Source organism: Urocampus carinirostris, chromosome 7 (assembly GCF_059441175.1).
Source record: "Urocampus carinirostris isolate Australia breed hairy pipefish chromosome 7, RoL_Ucar_1.0, whole genome shotgun sequence".
Taxonomy (NCBI): domain Eukaryota; kingdom Metazoa; phylum Chordata; class Actinopteri; order Syngnathiformes; family Syngnathidae; genus Urocampus; species Urocampus carinirostris.
In genome coordinates this window covers 25,083,483-25,101,959 of record NC_142355.1, presented here as the reverse complement: position 1 = coordinate 25,101,959, position 18,477 = coordinate 25,083,483, and the positions used below count along the sequence as shown (strand labels likewise).

Below are 18,477 nucleotides of genomic sequence, written 5' to 3'. Positions count from 1 at the left end.
CGAACTAATGTTCTGGTAACAGCTAATCACTCAGCTTTCCACTTTAGCGTGCATTTTATGCTCTCTCAATCACAAACACATACGCTTGATTGATGAACTAATCTACTGATAAGAGCTACAATATCAGTCTCTACCTGAATGTACTTTCCAAAAATAAGTTAACTACACTCTTAATGCTACTTCTTAACCACACACACTTTTATACCACTGACCTTTTGAAATCTCAATATTTTCAGCTTTTTACTCCTCTCTAACGTTATTCTTCCTGCTTCAGTGGCTCTTATCCAATCAGAAGACTCAGGGTGGGTGGCAGAAGGCAGGAGAGAGGTAGAAATGCTTGGCTGCATCTAAGCTTTAATAATTGGCACGTCGAATAAATAAAAATGCTGATACAGATATCCGTCAAATTCGCAAATATCGGTGCCGATAATGGGCCCGCCCGATAATAGGTCGACCTATTATTGAAATGCTATTAAAAACAACTCAAATTCTAAAGCAGGAAACACGCTTTTTGGCAAACATCCTTTTGTTGTGAACAAAACGTGAAATGTGACCCAAAAAGAAATAAAAAATGTGCATGTACCAAAATACAACTCATAAAACATGCAGTTTTGTGGATGGTGCGGGTGGCCCGACAATCACTTTCCATGCGTAACAGGCGGACAAGACAGTTTACACAGTGTCTGCAGACAGACACACAAACCTGGGAACAGCTGTGGTGTACCTTTACACGAGTCAGGAAGAAGATGTTACAAATCAACTTTTTGGACCTGTGATGAGGAGACGGCTACTTACTATGCCAAACACAATAATGCGCTCAACAGAGAGCGAAAGGGCTGATTAGCCGAAATGTCCTATGTCAGTCAATTACAAAAGAATCTTTCAAATGAATTGCATATCTGAAAAGAGTTACCTGGAATCTATCACTTTAGAAGATGCATCTGCACAGTAAACCAAAACCCAGACAGTCATGACTGTTTTTCTAGTCTGCCGATTTCAAGAGAACTATTGATATCGAATGGTGACTAAAAACTTGATTCCAACTAACGTAATGTACCGTATACATCTGTTTACTGAAAAATACCCAAGTATTGATTCGAGCTAGATTTCCGTAGTTACTGGATGTGGTTTTTAAACATAGGTTAAAAAAAGAAAAACAAAAATAATTTTCAGTCGTTTGATCTCATACACAAGTTATTGAAAGACTCCTGAAGGAAAATGATAGATTTTGTCCTAAATACAGGTTTATCTTGGAATCCAATGATATGATGCGAGGGAAAAACAAAAGTATGTAGTACTGAATCGAAGAACATCTTTGTCGTTTAGCTTTTAACCCATGAATATTTAACAGGTGAGGTGGAAATTACTCCAATAGAATAGGCCAGTATTTCAGGAACCATATTACCACGACAAAACAGCATAGAGGATTACAATGAACTTCACTGGTCAGCCAAAATTTTTTCGTATAAATCAATGAACCCATCTAGTTTGTCAACTGTCATTGGATTGTGCAGATGTACCAAATACTGTAGCTTTACTTATGGTCGAAATCTTTCGGAAAAACGGACAGACATAATATTCGACTTTATCTATACTCAGATTAAATTGATTTGCCATGATCAAATATGCAAATTGTCAATTCAAAAGAGCCCTAGAGGAAGCTAGAACTTAATATCCAACAACATTGATCACTTCTGCTCCATCCCACAGCAGCATGCATGGACATTTGAACGCAGTGCGCGTGTGTGCTTGTGTATGTGCGTGCTTTGTATCTTGGCACGTGGGCAGCAGAGTGTGCTTGAGATTGCGTCCTACTTGTCTTAACTGATCCTCGTCTTATGGTGTGAGCTTTCAGCCTAAGCAGTTCTAGCCAGGTGCTGCATCTGTCTGCAAAGGAACCGTAATCAACGGAGGCAGCTGGAGAGAACACACACAACGACCCACAACCACACAAAAGACAGGAAGAAAATACACACATACAACAAACAAATGAACAGTTAAAAAAAAGAACAAAAGTGGATGATATCTGGAGCGGTGCGAGAAATGTCTGTCTGAGATATAAGGATGTTGAATACAAAAAAACGGGCTTGTTTTGTTGGTTTGGTTGCAGTTAGTGACTGGACGAAAGTCAGGTTGATTGGGGGAGCTTACCTCTCGATGACACAGCAGTGTTTGCTGAGCCACCTGTGGACGGACACACAATCATCAAAGTCTTCCTTAGCCTTTGATATTAAAGGATTTTAGGTCCAGTCATAATCCAAGGCTGAATATTCAACTCCAGGCATAAATTCTGATCACTTCATTTACATACCGCTAGCACCTAAGACAACAACAGTTGTCTCTTAGTGGGAGCCCTCACACGAGAGACGTTGGTGTTTGCCTCTAAGACCTGCCTATTTATCATGCAATATCCGACGTATTTGTGAAAGGTTGGCACGCTTATATTTGACGTAAACAAGCACAAGATCAAGCCTCGGCTGGGTGTGCAGGTCTAGCCACTATCCTTGATCGTTCCTTTTCCTTTGTGTTGTATTGAACTAATTCGAAGCTGTAATATTTCGTCCTTCATCATTAACTGCCTCTTACTGAGCATGTTGACCTTCTTAAAATAAATAAGTGTGTTACTTAAGTTAAAAAAAATGCATTAACCAAAAAAAACGATGCAGACAAAAACAAACCAAAAATAATCCCTGACCCCTAAAAATAAACAAACCTAAAACAACAAAAATAAAACCCGCTTCTTTTTCTTGCTACCAAAGTAGCACCATGAATCAAAAACATAACATCAATTAATGTCATGATTGAAAATATATTTTAAGATACAATTTTTAAACATTTGTTATTTGGCAACTTGCTTCTATGCTGTACTATGTGGCAATGGTGTTTGTTTTCATTTTACAATTAGGTGCCATCTAGTGGTCAAATATAACACACTAAGGCTTTAAGATGTTATTGTGCTTCATAGATGTAAGCTTTTCACACTATTGATTTGGGTACTGAAAAAAAAATAATTTATGTGGGCCTTACTGAATCAATATATTTTTCCCCTCTTTATACTGCTATGACAATATGTATTCCACTCTGCTAAAAACACCCACTGCAAGAAAATCCCAGTTGACTCAAGCAGGGTAAATATAAAACAGCTCTGCATCTCACACTATGACACTCTATTCCACTATGTTCACAAAGGACGAGACCACACTCTGCAACCTGCCGCTGCGAAGCTTTTACCTTCCGGGTGCACAATAACCAGCTGACTTTGGCAGAGTTTTGCAGTCGGAGTAAGTATAGAGACTGTGCCTGAAGTGTTAACGGAGGAAATTGGTGGCAAACGCTGTTAGTAAAAACAGGAGAATAATCTCCAGGTGAAACCTTGATGTTACCTGAGATTTTTGATGTCGGCAGTGTGTTGGTGGAAGGGGAGTCGGCACAGAGTTCCAGGGGAAATTGAAGCTGCTCCTCAGTCTCATTGCATCCTAAAACCACAGAGACATAGAGTCCGAATACTGATGCGGTTTATAATCAGAAACTACCAATGTTGTTGTCTAGTTTAAATAGGACATAAATATTATTTAAATCACTTTTGATGCCTGTATTAACAGTTCAGACTCAGTTTAAAATGAGGCCACTGCCGGCTTCATAAGGCTTCTTAGGCTTTTTAATCTTTCCCAACCAAACTAATCCAAAATGTTAACAAGTTATAAAAAAACACTTTTCCTTTTACATGTATTGCTTATGTTTATCCAATAGATAATGCGCTATTTTGCACATTTATTTGCTTGAGTTGTATTTCCTAAATTACACAACAAAAAGGTTAACAAATGTTTGCCTAGTAGTAAAGTGTAGGCAACCCCTAACTTGAGTTTGAGCTCCCAGACACACTGAAATAAAGTAGAAAGTAAATTACAAGCAAGGGACGCAAGAAAAAAACTAATAAATCATTCTTTGTATCCACAAATTACACCGACCTTTGGTGATGGGCTTGTCTATGGGTTTCTCCTGGGACTGTTCCTTGTCGAACGTCATGGCGACTGCTGTCACGGCAACCTGCATGGACAACATAAATGTGTACATGAATGGGCTTTACGGGAAGCAAAGTGAATGTGAGAGACAACTAATTCACCTGTATGAGTTCTTCTTCAGGCACCGCTACAGTGAAGTTGAGATGACAAATACAGCAGGGGATCATAGAGCGCAACTTGAAGTACAAACTCTGAAATGGACCAAACAAACTGTTTAGCCACTTGTAGCATTTCACTTTTAAAACTTGACAATTTTATGTTTATCATTAGTACCTTCAGCAGGTTTTCACAAAGGTCAGTGAAGATTTTATTCAAGCCTTGATTGGTCAGATTGGCGTTACTCAGCCTCAACACCCTCACTGATGTAAACATCTGTAAAACACCAATCACGGTCAGTCACAAGTGACATACGTGTGCGTCTAATTTAATTAAGGTACACATTGGGGACATCAGATGGTTGTATACTACTGCAACGACTTTCACAAACCAATGTCTGCTCTATAATTACAAACAACAATGCTATATGATGAGAGACCTGTATCCCAGAAGTCCAGTTATAAATCCCAGGCATGGTCTCAGTGTTGCAGCTGTGGAACCCTAAAAACAAAAATGTGAACAGTGTACTGAGAACCGAAAAGTGCGCTTTAGTAGTGATGACTCGGTTTACACACCCGTGGGAGGAGAGGCGTCTGTGAGCAGGGAGTGAATATCTTCTACGGCGTCAGTGTCGTCAATCTAAAATGTGGATACCCAAATGGATGTGATTCAAGAATAGTGCTGAACAAATATGTTAAGTTTGCAAATTAGATTATTTAATTCAAAATAATTTATTATCATATGCAGTCAGATTTAAGCACTTTAATTACAATCTAACGACCTATAAAAACAACATGTTAAACTGTTATGCGTAAAATAGTTTTACTACTTTATGTTTGTTTACAATATGCAGTGCCTATATCAAAACAAATAATAGTTATGAAATTGAAAAAATATTAAGTACCCATGAATAGTAAAAATCACAAACTTATATTTTGATTAAATAAACATACAAATGTAGAGTCGTATATATCAAATTTGTACAGGAAAATGTGTTTTTTTACAATTAATAGCTAAGACCTGAAAACGAGAAAAACTGAGGCAGTGATTTTCTTTTTCCAGGGTTAGAACACCTTTTTTCGTGGCCAATTTTAAGCACTTTTTGAGGACATTCAAAGACAATTTACAATTTTTCCAGTACCATTTAAAGAACGAATCAGGTGTGAACCCTGTATTTTGCAGAGCCACAAATACATCTGCTATTTACATCTGCAATTTTTAATCTTGGGCATTTTTACTCATGTGCATTTATAAAGAAAAACATATTTTTGATCTTGAGTAAACTGCCGATATATTGTTTTTTGAGACAAATCTCATACCTTACAATTGTTGGGTAAAAGGGCTCCAATATGTAGACTACATTTTCAGTTGCAGGACATGGGAAATGCTAGATCATAATAAATGTCCATAATTTAAAAGGCAATCCTTGCATAATAACACATTTCATAGTGCCCAGTTTTTGGTGTAGCATGCACCTGCCCTCTTGGGCGCGACCCTTGGGGTTCGATGACACTCCATAGGACAATTTCAAAGGACCTAAAGTTAGCTGCCGTTAATCACCAGGGAATAAAAAATGCAATAGCAAAGAGGAGCTGCATCAGTTTTAAGCAGACTTGTTGAGAAACATGACAACGATTTAGCACTTCACCAAAAATTCAAGCACTTTCCAATCCTTGAAAACACAATAATAAAATGTAAGCATGTAATGATTTCAAGAACCTGTTTTTTTGTAAATCAGAAATCCTGTACGCCTTGAAAACTTAAATATTTTATTATTTTAGAAAAAAAACGGTTATGTAAGCAACACTTCTTTTTTACTGTAACCTTATCAATGGCAATCTTATATATATTTAAAGGCCTTTAACATTATTGCAACAACATAACTGACACACCTCCAGGACAAAAGCATCCTTTTTGCCATGAGAGAGGTCCAGTTCTGAAAGTTCATCGGAACTCTCAGAGTGTGATCGAAACAGCCTGGTACGTTGTCGGGGTTCCGGGATTGGAGAACCCACCACTTCCTCCGTGAGCTCCTGCAAAATAAACAAACAAAACAACAAACTGAAATGAGTGCTTTAATTAATGCAATAACATAGCACGGCTTCAAACCGAGACCAGAAGGACGACAGTATGTTAACAACACCCCTCATGCTCGCTCATTTACCACCTTCACTCAATGACTTTATGGCTGGTGTTATTGGAAAACAGCGCAGGAGAAGCAGTGTCTCACACACACAATTCACTACAAACACATCCACAGTGTGAATAGGCAGGGATGATGTACACAATTAACAAATACAACCAGTTACAATGACAAAAGGCTTCTGTAAGGAACAAGTGGGTTACCCTTTGGCCTACTCTAGAGTATCCCCACACACCCAACACCCCAAGTTAAACAGCTATCAAAAAGAGCCATTGGTAGAAGTTGTGATTAACAAGAGTGAAGCGTTTGTCATGCGTTGCCGTGCCGCACAGCGATCAGTACCATGTTTATGTCGCTGAGCACCTCGGGGTCCAGGGTAAATAATTTCTTTGATGATCAGAGAAAGAAAAGGGGTAAGATTATCAAGACACACATAAAAAAAGAAATATACTGTAGAACCGTGTATGAGGACTTGAGGCCACAAGATAATGAAAGGTTTTATACAAGTATACTAGCTGCGCTCATTAGTTCAATCGCTAAAGTGGGTGAAAATAAGAACGGTTTACAGGATTTAATTATTTTTCCTTCCATGCATATTCATCAATTTATTTACCTATGTTTTAGTTAATATTTAATTTTTTCATCATGGGTCTCCAACGTGGACGTGGTGCCCACGGGCAACAGGTTGACCCCCAAGGATAGCTAATGTGTTGGCGGAACAGTTCTGAAAATAGAATACCAGTGCTGGGCTAATGTGATTTTCTAGTAAAATGATTTTTCTTTTTTTTTTGGTTTACAGAGTTTATTTAACTCAACTTCAAATTATTAGTAATAACATGATAAGTTCTTTTAGAAACGCATATCAAACTCTGTTTCATTTGCGCTAATTAGTATCAAAACGTAGCTCTCGGGTTGAAAAAGGTTGGAGACCCCTAGTCTCCATTCATTTATATTTTTATGAGGCTAATTGGTTATTTATAAGGTTCAGTGTGAAATAGGTGTTTATCCCCCCCGAAATACTTTAGTAAATATAGATAGATAGATAGATACTTTATTCATCCCCGAAGGGAAATTCACTTTTCCAGCAGCATCCCTGAGCTGAGAACAATCGAAAATAACACGGGAGCTGCTGGAGTGGCTGCCATTCGTATAAGTGCCTTTATAAAAACGGTATCAAACTCAATGCTTAATCAAAATTAATGCTTTCTCTTTTATAATGGCCCAGTAAAGATCTACCATGAAAATATTTGGCGGAGGGCATCAGCTTTCTGCGTGAGTGGTGGATGTAGAGTCTAACCGGTGGCGTGATTTGATAGAGCTCCTTGTTCTTGGCAATGGTGTCGTTGATCCTCTTCTGGATGCTCAACATGTGTTGCTCGTTGCTCATGTCACCCGGAGTCTTGCCTGCGATCTGAATGCCTCCTGGTGATGGTAGCGCTGTCAGATACACACCTGTAGCCGACTGAACACATACAAAAGCTGCAGTAAGCAAAGAGAGCTTTATTACAGGAAAGCTTTTTGGGTGGCGTGATATCCCTTGTTTGAATCAGAAAAAGGTTAGTGTCGGGAACCCATTTCAATTTTTCATCAGGCTCGGAGATGAAGTGAGACAATCGCGATTTTCCTAAATCATTCCAAATGTGAACTGAAGAATCAGACCGTAAACCATGCAAAGCAAAAGCAACACTGATACTACAAAGGGTTCCATTCAGCGTGTGTGTGTATCTCTCTCTCTCTCTCTATATATATATGTATATATGTATATATATATATATATATATATATATGTATATATGTATATATATATATATATATATATATATATATATGTATATATGTATATATATATATATATATATATATATATATATATATATATATAAATATATACATATACATACACAACCCCTAGTAAAAAAGTATGGAATCAACAGTCTTGGGCACGCCCTCACTCAGACATTTTATTCTGTGGAAAAAAAACTCACAAACATGAAACAATCCTAAGGTCATTCCCAAGTGGAACATGTTGGCATTCAGAAACACAAAAATAAATTAAGAAACAAGATTGCAATAGTCAGTAAATGATACTTTTATAGAGCAAGCTAAGGAAAATAAATATGGAATCAGTCTATACAACTCATGCAAATCTGTTTGATGTTGTTCCAGATCAAATATATGTTTAGTCGAAATTTGCACATGCGAAGCAAATATAACACTGAAATATAAAGTGGTTCGGCCCGTGTATATAGAGCAGTTTCAACTACGGTTTAGTCACATCAACAGACCCGTTTTTTTCTGTACATCGCTAAGGAATCCTTTATATGGAAGCTCATTAAACAATTTATGTTGACTGTTGAAACACTTTATGATAAAAACCCACAGAACCTGTTAATGCCCAAAAACGCCAGGCAAGCACCCAAAGCAGTATTATTTGGTGAGCGGTCGGATGGTCATAGCTATGCACACGGCACGCATTCTTTCTCTCTGTGCAGCGCCATCCACACCGAAGGTAAACATGTTGGCATCATTGTTTGCAACATTTGAGACATTTTTACAAAAGAACTTTGCTTGCACCTTGTCTTGAAACTATTATTTAGGACAAAATGACCGAAAATGAGCCTCAACACCCTTTAAGTAACTGTGGGAGGGAGACAAATCTTGGGTGGTATATTTATATTGATATGGGACACAGGATCTGGCATGATTATTATTTCATAAATTTGATCAAATCTTAAAATGTCACACAGTGAAATACGCTAAAAATTGTGCATGTTTGGCGGTTTTGTTGAATTTTGTCTAAAAAGATATGGTATGGCTCTCTCTCGCTTTTATGCCTGTTCTGTTCAAAAAGGTTCCTGACCCCTGCAGTATTAAATAAAAAAGTAGACGTACAGCCAACCCCAGCAGCATGTTCTCGCCAACACTGATCTGTATGTGGAGGCCAAAAAGAGCATTCATGCTGTGCAGCTTTAGCTTGTTCATCAACTGGGTGTGCAGTTCGTATTCCATAAACGGAAGCAGGTTGGAGATGGCCGTGGCGTTAACCTCCCCTTGTGCCCTCTTCTTCAAACGGCAAAGTCTGAGGCAACAAATCACTGGCGTTATAATTCATTACTTCGAAGGATGGGCGAATGATTTTTCTCTCATTTAATTTTTTGGGAGGCGGCATACCTGGCCTGAATGAGACAGCCTTTTCCTGTGACGGCTGCGTCTGATGGCAGGTCAATTGTAGTGAACAGTACATCCGGGACCTAACAAAAAAGAATACTTAAAAAAGTAAGCGGTTTACCTGCCGTACAAACAGTTGTAATTTTTTAGTCCAAGATACGTGCACTTGAAAATACTGAGGATTTGTCAGTGCATGTTGTGGATCTTAAAACAGGAAACTGATTAGTTAAAAGACATGGAAAAACAAATCGATTTCTGTAATAGCCCTTAGGCCTTTATGAAGTAATGAATTACAAATCCTTCAGACGAAATTAAAACACTGTCAAACAGCATCAATGCACTTGATACCTTTTGGCGTCTGCAAAGGTAGCAGTAGGTAAGCTGGGCAGGAAAGGGCATGTTGAACTCATCGTAAGGTATGTGACAGAAGCTGCAACTGGAAGGAGAAGGCTCCTCGAACCTGCAGAACGCAACAATTTGCTGTCAGATTTTACACACTGAATTTAAGTGAATCAACATGCATTAACCCTTTACATTTGTTTGCACATCTTTCTATGGGTATGTTTAGGCATTCCCAAAAGTGGCCGTTCGGAGACGACCATTCAAACCTTTGCAAATGTATATTCTACTTTGGCCATATTTTTAGACACTGTGGAAGAGTTATAAATGTTTAACTTCTCTTTCCAGAAGTCAAATCAATGTGCAAACTTGACCGTAATAATGGTGCGTAAAAAGAAATCACAGATTGCTTTGCGCATCTATTCTATGCTCTGATTTTAATTCACTTTGGAAAATGGAATAAAATCATGTTTGGAATTTCATTGGCTCACCAATGTGTCAATCATCCTTTAAATTGGTTTCTACTGGCTAAAATATTCGGAGCTACAGGAGGGGATGTCCCTTTTAATAAACACGGCAGTGTAGGCCAATGCAGGCTGTGGACCCTCAAAAAAGCCTTCTATCGGCCGAAAGTGATGTTAATCAAAAGGTCAGAAGCTACCAATTTACGAGTATGTCTATTTTTTAAAGAGGAGTTTTGGAGCTAAATGAACAAATTACCAGGAACGTCGAACAAAACAGACATGCTTCTAGGCGGATTTTTTTTAATCTGTTGGCCTTATGTGTTTTGAAGTAAAAATTTTACACAGTTGGATTCGCTAGATTGTCCTTGATGTAACAAAGCCATTGAGAGGAGATTCAAATAATTTGATGGCCAGGGGACGTAATTGGTAAGTTACCCTGGCTTTTTAGTTTTCGAGTATCTTGTCTCAGACTGATCGTGATGTTTCTGTGATGAGTATATTTTGAATGGTAACCATATCTTGAATCCCAAGAGATTACATTTTCCAATGATTTGCGGCATGATGTATTTTAGTGACTGGTGACATCGTACAGACACGTATTTGTTTATTAAATGTCTGGCAGCCCGCTGTTAAGGGCTTAAGTACATTAATTTAAATATATTACATCACTAAAAAGGATCACAAAAACCACTGTGCTTTGCAAAAACAATGCTCACAATGTTTAGTTGCTGAAATTGCTCACTTTTGCCCAATATTGAAACTTAATGTGTCAGTTAAACATTTTATTTTTTTCACTTCTGTTACATATGCCGTATTTAATGTGTAAAACGTGCACATTCTAAAATTTTGTTTCACTTTTGCTCAAAACACACCAAGCATTGTAGGCGACAAACGTTGTTGAATATACTGGACTGTCTCAGAAAATTAGAATATTGTGATAAAGTTCTTTATTTTCTGTAATGCAATTAAAAAAACAAAAATGTCATACATTCTGGATTCATTACACATCAACTGAACTATTTCAAGCCTTTTATTATTTGAATATTGCTGATTTTGGCTTACAGCTGAAAAAAACTCAAAAATCCTATCTCAAAATATTAGAATACTTCCTCAGACCAAGTCAAAAAATAATTTTATAACAGCAAAACTAAATCAAACATTTGAAAATGTCCATTGATGCACTCAGTACTTGGTTGGGAATCCTTTTGCACGGATTACTGCATCAATCCGGCGTGGCATGGAGGCAATCAGCCTGTGGCATTGCTGAGGTGTTGTTGATGCCCAGGATGCTTCGATAGCGGCCTTCAGCTCATTTGCATTTGTAGGTCTGGTGTCTTTCATCTTCTTCTTAACTATACCCCACAAATTCTCGATGGGGTTCAGGTCAGGGGAATTAGCAGGCCAATCAAGGACAGTGATGCCATGGTCAGTGCACCAGTTACTGGTGGTTTTGGCACTGTGGGCAGGTGCCAGATCATGCTGGAAAATGAAATCCTCATCTCCATAGAGCTTTTCAGCAGATGGAAGCATGTAGTGCTCTAAAATCTCTTGGTACACAGTTGCATTTACTCTGGACTTGATGAAACACAGTGGTCCAGCACCAGCAGCTGACATGGCTCCCCAAACCATTGCTGACTGTGGGAACTTCACACTGGATTTCAAGCAACTTGGATTTTGCTCCTCTCCAGCCTTTCTCCAGACTCTGGCGCCTTGACTTCCAAATGAAATGCAAAACTTGCTTTCGTCTGAAAAGAGGACTTTGGACCACTCTGCAACTGTCCAGTGCTTCTTCTCCATAGCCCAAGTCAGACGCTTCTTCCGTTGTCTTGAGTTCAGAAGTGGCTTGACCATGGGAATACGGCTATTGTAGCCCATTTCCCGGACACGTCTGTGAACTGTGGCTTTTGATACCTGGACTCCAGCTTCAGCCCACTGTCTTTGAAGCTCCCCCAAATTCTGGAAGCGGCTCTTCTTCACAATTTTGTTAAGGCTGCGGTCATCTCTCTTGGTTGTGCAGCGTTTCCGGCCACATTTTTCCCTTCCAACAGACTTTTTGTGGATATGCTTTGAAACTGCACTCTGTGAACAGCCTGCTCTTTGAGAAATTTCTTTTTGTGTCTTACCCTCCTGATGGAGGGTATCAATGATGGTCCTCTGGACAGCAGTCAGATCAGCAGTCTTCCCCATACTTGTGATTTAGTTTACTGAACCACACTGAGTGTTTTTAAGGCTCAGGAAACCTCGCAAGGTGTTTCGAGTTAATTAGATGATTCAGGTGATTAGTTGAATAGCCTACTTGTATACTTTTTCATGATATTCTAATATTTTGAGATAGGATTTTTGAGTTTTCTTAAGCTGTAAGCCAAATTCAGCAATATTAAAATAATAAAAGGCTTGAAATAGTTCAGTTGATGTGTAATGAATCCAGAATGTATGACATTTTTGTTTTTTTAATTGCATTACAGAAAATAAAGAACTTTATCACAATATTCTAATTTTCTGAGACAGTCCAGTATGTGGCAATGATTTAATTGATTTATTGACAAAGTAAACTATAAACACAATACGAACACAAAATTTACAATTTATTCAATGTCCATTAAAATCCGATTCATCATCAGATACACCAAAGAGTTGTTTTCCTCATCCTGCTTTTTTGTATTTATTCATATCTTTCAGAATGACTCCAATCTTTAACATTGGTCTCTGGTACCGTTAATAAAAATAGTTTGTTAATGAGATAATATCAAATGCTTTTTCACACGTCACAGCTGTCTAGTGGACAGGATTTGGCGCTGTCACAGCCGCAGCCTGGGAATCCCGTCGCATCCAGAGTTTCGCAATTTTGGTCAGAGATATTTTTTGACTGATCAATCGTTGCACAAATTCTGTAATACATTACCGCAAAAACTTGAGCATAATGCGCACCCAAAATTGTTTAGGTAAAAAAAAAAAGTGTTTATACACAATTATATACAGTACCTTTAAAAAAGTTGTTTATCAGGTAAAAATGATGCAGTGTATCTAACAGTTCCAATACATATTAAATTATGCATAGTGAAACTTGGATCAAAAGCACCTATGGTCCAGGCTTCCGACATCCAAACAGCCTTCGCGCATGTAGCGAGCATTTAAGATGGCAGCTGTGCCAGACGCAGATAGAATGCACACCTCCTCACTGAGTGGGTTGCAGTGAGGAAAAGGAAAGAAAGATAAATAATAGTAGTTTACATAGATTTAGAAAAAAGATATTAAAAAAATATTTCATTGAAAACCATACAGTCCATACCAAATGCTGGTGCTCTCGCTGTATCCTACGACGGCATGGCAACCGAGAGCTTTGGCATGAGACTTGATTTCCTGTCTTATCTCCTCCCACCAAGCGTCACGGGTTTCAGGTTCATCTGAAAAATATACAATGTCACAGTCAACATAAATGAAAGCAATATCACTGCCCGAAAAGATGACCATTACTGATTTGAAATTATCTTTGCAAGACGCACTAAACTCGACCATCAAAAAGCAAACATGCCAACATGACTTTGACACACATCTCTCTGTTGCGGTCTCGATTAGTTTACTTAAACCACCAGAAAATAACCAGGCACCATGTATTTTCTGGTTCCACGCGGAGTTCCACTGTGTTTTTAAAAGTAGGACAAAATGAACTTTTGTCATTTTGTAGAACAGAGTGAAAATGAAAATGATAACGATGAAGGCAAAATTGCAAGAAAATATTACTAGATTATAATTGCTTTTATAGGGGTCCTCGGTTAATGACATTTTATGAATATTGTGATTTGCGTTAGAGTACATGCTGACAGCAATTAAAAGGTTCACATGTATCGCCTATTTCATGCAACTATTAACTGACTACAAATATAAGATTATGAAGTTACAAATATAATGAAAGCAGCACAAGGACAAATGTACCTATCTGCATTGTTTTTCTTAAAACATTTAGTCGAAAATGTGGGAACAAATTCAACAATTATCTTTGTTGCAATAGGTATTAGGATATTAGTGATACATAGCAATTGAGGGACTACCATAATTTGTTAAGTTTTTTTCCTGGGTTGTTAGTGGAAGTTTTTATGTGTGTTCTTTGGGGAGACTTGGTGGAACTACCCACGGGAGCAAATCATCAAAGTGGGGAAATGTTTGTTAATCAAACATTTACAATAATTACGACAGCATTTGTAAAAATTATTGATGGAATAAACATTGAGTGGCTGCGATCCAACTTATATATGTATAATGGGATACAATGTTGCCAAACAACTGTAATTCAGTCATAAACAGAGGACCCGGTGTTTAAAATGTCTGTCAAAAACATTCATTTATATTGCCTCACCTTCCATAAAATCTGCCACATAACGAAAAAGGGGATTGTATGTGTGGCAGACAAAAACAGAATACAGGATTATAAAAATAACAAAAATCAATGATTAATCCTTCATCTTGTGTGGGTGTTTTTCAATATTCTCATGAGGCTTTGATAAAATAAGTTAACACTCGTTAGTCCAATGAAATTTACATTTATAAAAAATGAAGTTGCAAATAACAAGTTCTAGTAGTAACAATAAAATAAACACACAATAAAAAGGAAGCTACAGTAGAGTATTGAGTCGCACCCCGTGGGTCCACATTCCAATTGAGATGAAACTTGTGATTAAAGGGACAGAACCATAAAAGGGAGGGTGGAAAAGAATCAAAGACGGAGTGAAAAAACAAAGCAAATGGCTGAATGTCAGGCATCGAGCCCACGATCGGCTTCTTGCGAACCAAAAGCAGACCGCCACACGGGCACCAGCGTGCATACTTGCTATTATGAGCACTCTTACGGGCAGGGGAGGGCCATATTCATCCACCAGGATCTATTGTATTATAACTTATCCACCCCAAAAGACACACCTTTTGTGTCCATCCCAATAATTCCTTGTTTATCAAATTTTCCTAAACTTTTATACATTCTTTGTTCCATCTCCTTCCTTCCTTGTCTCCATATGAATACGGCCCAATTAGGAGTGCACATGCCTGGTCAGTGGTTATTTTTCAAGCTCTTGGACTTCAACTGGGTGGGTATTTGAAGGGGTGATGCAGAATGCAACTTGAAGAAACATGAAATAGATTAAGAACAAAAATAAGGGAGCGCTGCAGCGGAATGAGCCGGTCGGGGGTTGGAATGGAGGTGCGGAAGGATTTATCAGGCCAGGTTCGGTGTGGGTGAGAGCATAGCGCATGCTCAACTCAGCTCAGCACAGCTGCACACATTCACGCAAGAAAGAGGAGATGACAGCTCACTGAGTTTTATGCAAGGTAATAAATCAATTGACTAAAAACAACGAAATGATCCTTCACATCACTGAGCTGCCAAAACTCCTGTTGGTAAGAGCAGAAAAAGGGGGAAATACCTGCCGAGACACTATTCCAGTCTAGCAGTTTGTACGAGCGCGCGTTACCCAAAGCTGGGCCAGATCACACCATTAGTACAGGAAAGAGAAAGAAAAAGAAAAGAGAAGGTACAATCTAACACAACAGCGGCACACCATTTAAATCAAAGACAGTGCTACTTCACTCACAATATTTACTCATCAATGTAGCGATAACATAAAAGAATGAGACACCAAAGACAACATTTCTGCCTACCGGGATAAACAGATATATAATTTTACTCAAAAGTATGCAAACAGTAATTCGAATATATGTAAAGATATGACAAACAATTTAAAATTGTAGTTTGATGATCCCGCTATCCCAAGTTAAAATAAATCAGCTGGCCATCGACACCCCAAACATGGTTGTATAATAAATTAATACTTTACAGAAATAGCAATATCTAATATGAACAGTTTTTTTCAACAAGACCACAAATTGCACTGTGCTGCCTAATGTGATATACTCTTAACTCAAGCTTTCATGACCACAAAATCAAAATATTCATCAATCAAAAATACTTATTCATGGTAAAACTGGCTATTTATGTGAATCTCTTGTTGTTGCATATATAAATAGAAAGCACACATCTCCAACTATGATTTTTTTTCCAACATGGGAGGGCATTAAAAAAAATAAATAGAATGGAAGCCCATTATGGATTATCCGGTATAAAAAACAGTTCTTTTTAGACCAAAAGTCTACGAAGGATTTCATAGAAAGACAAGAAAATGTTCACAAAAGGGCTGTTGTCTGCCCAGTGACTTGGACATTTATTTAAAAAACTGTTGTATGAGGGTGGAAACACTGAAGATGCAGGATTTCCAATTTTGTTGTCGTTTTAGGAGTTTTTCATTAAAATATTTTCTTGACTGATACTGTTCCGGATTAATTAAATTGTGCAGCTGTTTGTGATAGAAGTCGAGTTTTTAAAGTCAATCTGGTACATAGCCCAATGCTGACTGCAGCCAAAAACACCACACAGAAGCAGCAGCAGGCAATTCTGGAGCCATGCACCAAATTTAATTATCGCGCTTCAACCATTAGGGTTCATCACACTCAATAACACAGCAGGCAATGAAACACACACAACTATCACGTAACATCAACAGCCAGTTTTAAAAAGAAATGAACAAGATGACAGGCAGGTGCCTTTATCGTTAAACCTATACAGAGGATTTAACCCTTAGCTGTCTATTTCCAAAAAAGCAACTCTCTATCTCTGACCAGAAACACTCATCTGTATAACTTACAAAAATATATTTTTGTGACTTCAACCTAAAAACTCAGATCAAACTATGCACATATGAAAAGGAAGGTAATATTTTGTCGTCACCAGAAATTAGACAAGAAACATTTGTTGAACACATGAACTCACCGGGGTTGTGTATCCGATCCAGAAGTTTGACCGAGCGAGCACTGACGACTCCACCCACGTGGACCAAAAAGGCAGGTGGAAAAGACGTCAACGTGAAAAAGGGAAACTCCTGGTAAGAATGGGAATACCAATTGTTTAAAACATAACCATGTCTAAGTCTATGAAATATGTATGCCTGTATACAATATACAAAAAAGGACTGTATCAAAGGTAAATTCGCTATTCAGTCTGGTCTGGTTAAACTTTGCAGTAGTGAAGACATGCACTTCATCTTACTTTTCCTTCTCAAGTGGCTAAACCCACGTCAAAAATGGAACCATAATAAATAATAAAGACTCAAATCCATGCAAACTTTGCAGTGCCGTTATAAAAGAGACACTTTTGATACAGCTTTTATTAAATCCCGGCAGGTTGAACAGGTGTAGATACCCTCAAGTTTTGAATGGAAATGTTCAATTAGCCATTCAAAAACTACTGTGTCTACACTTAAATTGGTTCTAAATGGGTCAACTTTGACAAAACAGGAACCTAAACCATTCTGGAAGGGTCAGTTTAGGTTTGGAATGTGCCACATGCAACAAGAGTAAAGAACAACCCCCATGCAAATCCCTTACTTAGGAGATTTGGAAGATATTGAAATGCACAGTTGATAAAGTGCAGCTACAGATCTAAGCTGCATTGTGTCACTACAGACAACAATATTGTAGCCCATGCATGTCAAAAACCCAAGTAACTACTACACCTCTTAACATTGATTTTGTTGTAGTGGTGGATGCAGTTTGTCAAGTAAACCAAACATGATAGGGGGGCACATCATGAATGTGTGTTGTGAGAAAACAAACATAAAAAATTCATGTTTTATTTTCTTGAAATCTTGCATGGAAAATGGGATGCTAAACATGACCAACAGCCCATTCGAGTTCTAAACTAGGCAGGAATAAGATGTAGTGAGCGTGCTAATTCCTGTCCGAGGGCAACGCAGTCCAGAAGGAGCAGGAGAAGTTTGACGTGAGGGGAAAAAGGAGTCCTATACAAAGTCACGCACTCTTTTAAACCTGAAGGCCACGCAACATCCTCTCAAGCCCCCTATTCTACCCTTTTTAGGGGCAAGGAGTGTAAAGAGCGGGTTTGCAAATTCATGGTGGTGGCTGTCAGCTTCACAGAGTGTTATAGGGAAATCTGGAGAATTGACTTAGATGAGACATACCCTGATGTTTAAATACAATGAAGAAGCTCCCTGAGATGCAAAGGTGATCGAGGGGGCAGAAAGGGAACAATGTTTGTTCTTGAGGAAACGCATCTCAAAGCAAAAAATTGAGACATTTGTGAAGAAATAAAATCCCGAGCTGCTTTTTATCGAACATGTGTGAATTTAATGTCCTACTTGACATGAAAGGCCTAAAATATAACATTTATTCATTCTACATCTTG

General features: G+C 38.2%; 1 protein-coding gene across 16 annotated transcripts in view; it reads right to left on the bottom strand.

Moving 5' to 3' along the window:
* The window catches only part of c2cd5 (C2 calcium dependent domain containing 5), a 33,478-nt gene that overhangs the window by 3,673 nt on the left and 11,328 nt on the right, over positions 1-18,477 (bottom strand). For 2 of the 16 annotated variants that reach the window (XM_088340307.1, XM_088340303.1), the window contains exons 10-28: positions 18,254-18,283; positions 17,047-17,155; positions 15,647-15,700; positions 13,522-13,636; positions 13,312-13,410; positions 9,778-9,889; positions 9,433-9,512; positions 9,154-9,340; positions 7,559-7,723; positions 6,604-6,648; positions 6,011-6,151; positions 4,694-4,757; positions 4,558-4,619; positions 4,296-4,394; positions 4,124-4,213; positions 3,969-4,047; positions 3,384-3,476; positions 2,152-2,184; positions 1,816-1,887 (exon numbers count right to left, since the gene is read on the bottom strand). In XM_088340307.1, coding sequence (XP_088196433.1) covers positions 1,816-1,887; positions 2,152-2,184; positions 3,384-3,476; positions 3,969-4,047; positions 4,124-4,213; positions 4,296-4,394; positions 4,558-4,619; positions 4,694-4,757; positions 6,011-6,151; positions 6,604-6,648; positions 7,559-7,723; positions 9,154-9,340; positions 9,433-9,512; positions 9,778-9,889; positions 13,312-13,410; positions 13,522-13,636; positions 15,647-15,700; positions 17,047-17,155; positions 18,254-18,283 — 1,729 coding nt within the window. Of the gene's footprint in view, positions 1-1,815; positions 1,918-2,151; positions 2,185-3,231; positions 3,301-3,383; positions 3,477-3,968; positions 4,048-4,123; positions 4,214-4,295; positions 4,395-4,557; positions 4,620-4,693; positions 4,758-6,010; positions 6,152-6,603; positions 6,649-7,558; positions 7,724-9,153; positions 9,341-9,432; positions 9,513-9,777; positions 9,890-13,311; positions 13,411-13,521; positions 13,637-15,646; positions 15,701-17,046; positions 17,156-18,253; positions 18,284-18,477 lie in introns of all 16 variants that reach the window. The other 14 variants (XM_088340311.1, XM_088340304.1, XM_088340316.1 and 11 more) reach the window with 11 other exon arrangements.